The sequence below is a fragment of the Cephus cinctus genome, unplaced genomic scaffold (assembly GCF_000341935.2).
Source record: "Cephus cinctus unplaced genomic scaffold, Ccin1 Ccin1_scaffold0523, whole genome shotgun sequence".
NCBI lineage: Eukaryota > Metazoa > Arthropoda > Insecta > Hymenoptera > Cephidae > Cephus > Cephus cinctus.
Window position 1 is genome coordinate 13633 of NW_014333185.1, and position 6950 is coordinate 20582.

Sequence of the window (6950 nt, forward strand, 5' to 3'; positions counted from 1 at the left end):
GGAGGGAAGTAAGGTGATGATTCGCATGACGTTGGATGGCGGTGCGAAGTTCAGGATAAGATCACTTAGGGTTTTTTAAATCAGACCCCCTAATCTTTATTGCATATTATTGCAGCTCGTGTAGTGGAATTTTCAAAATGATAGTGTTAAGCTTCCTCAAATAAAACTTATCATGAGATATGAGCCTCACAAGTTAAAAAATCGCCAGTGCCGGACGCGGAATTAGAATTATTCAAACATGTTTAAATAATTACACTCACACTTCTACCTTCCCACCGTATGTTTGAATAATTCTAATTCCGCGTCCGGCACTCGGTTTTCAAAGCTCGATTTCCGATGATCGCAGGACATTTTAGGATATCATAAAATTCACTTTAAGTACTCCATTTCTCCATATGGCGTTAAATCGACATACTCAGTACGTCTGTCTTATGAAAAACTAGAAAGAGCTTGACTTTCGATCAAAAAATAAAATACTAAGAGCGAATCTTATGAGGTTATAAAACGTTATAAAACATCATTGGAAATCCAGTTTTCAATTTATGATAACAAAGAATTGTTTCGTTCGTATATGTACCAATATACGTAGAAACCCAAGTCAAATTTGTATATGGAAGTGATACTCATTCATACATTACAGTTAAATGAATAATTCTATGTATTTAGTAGTTCACATAGGCAAGACCTTCTTACTTAAATACTTTATTAAAATAACAGTTCAACGTATCGAATCTTTTTATTCCCATGAATTGACTAGCGATTCTCTTTAGTGAACAATTCTTTGAAATTTGTAACAAGTACGACACTGGGCTGATTGTGAAGAGCATATGTATTCCAGGTATTTTCTTCATACTGCCCTGTATCGATTGCTATGCTCGCGTTGATCTACGAACGCGCACTTACGACGTTCCACCACAGGAAGTGCGTATCAATTGCCATGTGTAAAAAAAAAGAAAACAAAAAGAGTAATTAACAGAATGTCCAATAATTCTTGTAGGTTCTTACTAAGGATAGTGTGACGGTTTCCGTCGATGCTGTCGTTTACTATCGAGTAAACAACGCAACGATATCAATTGCCAACGTGGAAAATGCTCATCATAGTACGAGACTCCTTGCTCAGACGACCCTTCGTAATACTATGGGTACACGACCACTTCATGAGATCCTCAGCGAGCGTGAAACAATTTCTGGAAACATGCAAATATCCCTAGATGAAGCCACTGATACTTGGGGAATCAAAGTCGAACGCGTTGAAATGTAAGTGTGTTGCGTGCATAAAGTCATGTGCATGGGCAATATTTGGGCAGTCGTAATTTTGCACTTATCATTTTTCTTTCTATTCGTAATTTCAGTAAGGACGTTCGACTACCTGTTCAGTTGCAAAGGGCAATGGCAGCTGAGGCAGAGGCAGCAAGAGAAGCTCGTGCAAAGGTCAGTACCTTTTTGGACCAATTAACTGACCAATTGACCAACTAATTTACAAACTTCCTTGTGTCTTTTCATCTAATTGTCCTTCTTTCCACCGATAGGTGATAGCGGCTGAGGGCGAACAAAAGGCTAGCAGAGCTCTTAGAGAAGCATCTGAAGTGATCGGAGATTCTCCAGCCGCTCTTCAGCTACGTTACCTTCAAACTTTGAATACAATCTCCGCTGAGAAGAATTCGACAATCGTGTTTCCGCTACCGATCGATATGCTTACCTACTTCATGAAGGCGAAGGAGATGTCATCTTAGATGTCACGGCAGTTTGACGTGCCGCTTTTGTTTACAATGGACAGTGTAATGACTTTCGAAGAAGATTAGAATAGATAAATATCCACTGGATGGATCTTAGTTTGAATTTCATATCCACGTCCGACAGCCTGTCTTTCTCTACATATATACAAAGTGGGGCACTTAAGGTGTTACATATTTATTGCACCAAAGTTATTGGCGATATCGAAAAAAGTTTCGTATGAAAGTTGTTCGATATGAAGGTGGCCATCATATGAGACCATCATTTTTTTTTGCCAGTTGAAGCCCTAAGCTGGGTTAAGGTCACCTCCCCGTTTTTCAAATAGAATGAAGAGATATTTCATATTATGAGAACTGGCGATGAGACAAATTCAAAGACCTCTGATACAAAGTCATGTAAGGTCATACGAGGTTAGAAATAAAATTTATCTTTTTTATGTAAGAAGATGCTGGAAGTAGTCGCCGTGTACTTATAGACATTTGTTCACTCTCACATGAAAGGAACGTTGAATTGCAGCTAACATTTCTGGAGTTACCTGCGCACATGTCCGGCGTATTCTTTCTTTTCGGTTCTTTCGAAACACTTTCATATGAAATTTTTTTCGACATCGCAGATAATTTAGGCACTTAAGGTTTGTAACACTTTAAGTGCCTCACCCTGTATATGTATACAACGTGATTCATGAGAAGTTACAGATTCGGAAGTGAATCAGCTTGGGCAATGATCAAGCTCATTAATCAATGACGATAGTATTCCTTACAATTCTGACTTTGTCATTATCGTCATTGCTCGACGACCTTAATCAATGACCGATCACAATCACCGTTGCTAAATTTAAGTCATATCCGAATCAGTAAGTTCTTGTGAATCACCTTATATATAAATATGTATTATACCATATGTACATTAATATGTATGTACATATAAAGGTACAATATTGTATTAATTTTACTGTATACCTTTCTGGTGACCACGTGAATTCATATGGCTTAAACATGTGTATGTGTAGTTTAGTGCAATTCAGAGTAATACATATCAAATGTTTCTAGTATATTCGAATGTGGATAATTAGAGGTGTAAAAAAGTTTGCGCATTCCTTGCATTGCTAGACAATGCAGTTTTATTTGTTTTTCTCTATGTATGAATGTATGTATATTTATGTCGATGCTTCTCATGTTGACTGAGGAATTGTCAATGACAACCTAAGCACAGATGGCGTCCCATACACCGGTATTCCTCCGCTATACATCCGCTATACATCCTCATTAACATTTAACTGTATTATTACGCACATAGCGAATAGTAGTACATATCATGTATTGACAACTTGAAGTCACATATGTTACAAAGGCGGTGTTTACACTAGTAATTCGCCACTGATGACAACAACATATTGAGGAGTTTTCTGATTATAAAACCTAGAGTTATTCTACTGACCTTCTTATCTCCTCAGGGTCATATGTCAACAGGAGTGTTGATTTTATGTATTTTAAATGTATCGCAATAATAAGTTTCTCACTACGATTTGATCTTACAATTAGCTTCAACTTCTAAACGATCATCTAAAATCTCTGTTTCAAGTTTAATTTTAATTCTCAAGATTTTACATGGGCTTGAGATTGGTACAACGAAGAGCACAACTCCAAATGTCTATTACCGAAACCCGATAACAATAGTGTTCGGACTACACGAAATTGGTTTGATAAAATAAATGTGCGTTTTTATGTGATTTTTCATTTTCTTTGTCTCTCTTTCTGTCCTTCCCGCTAGTCTCATATTTATATCACTTCATTACAGCTTGGTTGTACAAGGCTGCTGCACGTAGTTCAGACAGAAACCTCGGTTACTTACGTCGTTTGGAGCCTCCGTACTGTCCGTGTGAAATACCAGTCTGAATGGTTTTACTGTACCTAAAAAGAATGATTAAAAGTGAGTAACGAGGTTCTTTATAATATAAAGAAAAGAATAACTGAGGAGTATTTTAAGTGAAGTGAATTTACTTATAACCGAGGAGGAATTAAGGCTCTGGCTCTCAGCAGCAAATGTGCCACCGCAGATGCGATCAACGCACGCAATGCCAATATTTCCCAGTCTATTTAAATTCAAAACACACGGTATCATTAGCCAATCTGTCTGGCAAGCAGCTCCCGTCATTGAGGCGATTTGAGTAGCTTGTGTATTTCCGGTCAAACTAAATCCATTTTTTGGGATCATTTGCGACACCCCAGGTGCCAGTACATCTGTCGTCGAGACTTATTCGAAAAGAAAAAGTTGAACATCAAATAAGGTTAAAGTATGTCAGCGCACAAGAAATTTCAGTAGTTATAGAAATTCTCTTACGAGATTCTTGACAGCTCATGTATTGTACGCCGCAAAAGTTTCGCTCCATTCTAATACAAATACTGTAGTCTTGATTGGATAATTGTAGACCATTGATGGCATCGTAATTGAAGGACTTGATCTGCCCAGAAACTCCCGTATAAAATTGGAGACAGCCTTCATCAGCTTTGGCAGGGCTATTACATGGAATCTGGGAAATGCGCACTTTCCATGAGCGAGCGAAAGAACTTCCACTGGTGACGAATGTCAGGGTCACAGGATTTGTCTGTCCGATTCCAGCATCGATGTACACTTTATAAAATATACATATTGGAACACTGAAGTACTTCTCAAAATACATTTTCATTTTATTCTTAACTATTCGAGCACTTACTATGGTTCCCATTATTGTTTCCACAAATAGTCGGCACTGGATTACTTCCAGACGCGATGAATTGATCAGATGTGCAAACATGATTGATGGTCTCCGGACCTCGTAACTTGAATTGTAGAAAGTCCAGTCTAAGAATTATGAATGAATAACAAATAGCAGACAGATAATGGAAGAAGTCTATCCTGCATTATAGTTTTAAGTACAGTGCCCAGTTTGTAAGTTATAACAGATTTTAGATAGGAAATGAATATATATGTACATATAAGCCCAAAGTTTGATACTCATAAGTTTTTTTTAGTGTAAGTATTACTTGCCATATACGTGCATTATATCTGAAACTTCGTAGCGGTGAAAAATAGACATTTCATCTTACCTGAACTGGCAAACTTGAGGATGTGACTTGAGAATGGTCAGTTGACAAGACTCCGTCGCATCAAAGGTGGATGGATAATTCGGGTTCACAAAGTAAGTGTTATTGTTGCTGATTGTTTGGCCACAGGATACTGTAACTGTAACACCAATTCGTCAGAGTATCAATTTTTATTACATTTAGCTGCATTAGGTATACCAGGAGATATAATACTCTTTGACGACTTAAAGTTTTATTACCAATGCAACAAACTCCATAGCCATTAGCGCAGACGCCACTAGAAACGCCACCTCTTTGTGAACATTCCGCAGATGAGAAACACGTTCCGTTTTCCCCGCTTAATCCTCCACAAAGATCATTTCCAAATTGAACCAGAGTGAACAATGACAGAACTGTAAACAATGACTGATTATCAATTGTTATATAGCAATTAGTAACAATAACTTACATCTTCGGTCTCTACCAGTATTGCTTCCTTCCGAGAATGCTGGAATACTCTGGGCTCCTCTTGGCATATATATCGTCTTTCCAGAGGAGTGGCCTACCTGTTGTTCTTGAAATTCTTGTCCCAGCTGCCAAAGTCGTCTTCTCGGTGGAAGCGATCTGCTGGAGAACAGTTCGCGAGTCTTCCATGCTTTTAATGGAATACAGATTATCACCAAACAAAAAATTGTAATCACAAGATACTCAGGGCTTCGCATTTTTTCAAATGAGAATTGGAGATCTACTAGGCATGTAGGTTCCTCTACTAGGAATTAAATAGGAGCCATTGCGGACTGGAAAGGGATTAGATGAGATTGCGCCATTGCGCGAGCAGGCAGAAAATCTGTGAAAGTTAGGAAATTTAATTGAGGGGCAAGAGTCAGTGCGTGACATTATTTCTTACATTAGAATAAAATAAAGAGAAAGATTGGACTGCCTTCACATATGTTGACTTTCATATGAAAGTGTAATCGTGATGACATGTGATTATTTTGTTTTACGAACTGTAACGCATTGTTTGATATTTTTTATATAGTTGTCATTGAAACTACCAGTGGAAAGATACAAATCATTTTTTGGTAAAAATTGTATTTATTTTTCTATTTTCAATTAGTATTATGTCAATGTTTTAACGTACTTAAAAAAAATTGGTTCAACTAACCGACTTTTCTTTGATTTTACTAAATCCTGTGGTTGCGGCTAACAGTATGTGTTAACAGTTTTAACGGATAGTTTCATAGTTGAAAATTCATACGATTTTTAGCAAAAACAATAATTTAATCAAATTGATGAAGTGTTAATCAAAATTGCCTGAAAGTTGTTTTATTCAACGCTTATATTATGCGTTTTATTAATTAGGGAAACGAAATAACTAAATACAGGATCTGATAATACTTTCATTAATATAATGTATAACGTAATTCTTTTCCTTAACTCGACACCGATAGCAAAGCATCCGAGAACGAACTATCTTCGAGAACCAACCTACGTTACCTTCGGCCGTCCACCCGTCGTTCGTGCATCCGCAAGCCGGGCGGGCGCCAGCCAATTCTTTTTTCACCGGGTACTGACGAGTCGGTATAAACTGGGAGTTGCGGTGGAAAAGGCCCAACTCCGCTAAAATGAGAATTCTGACGGAACCTATCAGACGAGGCGATAGCTTAACGGATCCTATCGATTTTTGGGGACGCGTAAAATCGAGAAACGCAACCGTAGGAGCTGATCTTTGGGGTCGCGTAAAATCAGCAAACGCAAGTGGATGCACGAACGGGAGCGGACGGTTACAAAAATGCACGGCCGTTCAGGCTGCTAGGTTTGTGGTAGAGAGGGTCGGAGTAAGAGTCCGACAAATAGTGTGAGAGACAGAGAGCGACGAACCGAGAACGTATCAGAACGAATTTTTACTATCTATCGACATCCCTTCACCAATTAATAAATTGGGAGTCCTCACCGGAGCTGGGGCAGCTAATCTGTGGAGGCCGAGAACTGTATCCAAAGGACACAGTGGTGAGCACTGCACTAAGGCACAGCACTACACCTCCGGAACACTCACAGGAATTCATAGAATTGCCTGGATATCGCGAGAACAACGCGAGAACTGTACGAAGCGAGAACTTGCTATACCGTAGCGAAACACGGCAAGAAAAACTA

At 38.5% G+C, this 6950-nt stretch overlaps 2 protein-coding genes across 2 annotated transcripts in view; one reads left to right on the plus strand and one right to left on the minus strand.

The window, feature by feature from the left end:
* LOC107268343 (band 7 protein AGAP004871) overlaps positions 1-3470 on the plus strand; it is a gene marked incomplete at its 5' end in the record, with an annotated part of 9851 nt that extends 6381 nt beyond the window's left edge. The window contains 4 exon segments of the mRNA XM_015741030.2: positions 839-921; positions 998-1257; positions 1353-1431; positions 1530-3470. Coding sequence (XP_015596516.1) covers positions 839-921; positions 998-1257; positions 1353-1431; positions 1530-1733 — 626 coding nt within the window.
* LOC107268341 lies at positions 3305-6803 on the minus strand. Its single transcript, XM_025085670.1, has 8 exons — positions 6751-6803; positions 5266-5451; positions 5057-5209; positions 4821-4956; positions 4448-4575; positions 4075-4365; positions 3735-3986; positions 3305-3644 (listed from the first exon to the last, which is right to left on the minus strand). Exons 2-8 carry the CDS (start codon positions 5330-5332, stop codon positions 3526-3528), a joined length of 1146 nt encoding a protein of 381 aa, XP_024941438.1. The 5' UTR covers positions 5333-5451; positions 6751-6803; the 3' UTR covers positions 3305-3525.
* Between the last annotated feature and the right edge of the window lie 147 nt (positions 6804-6950).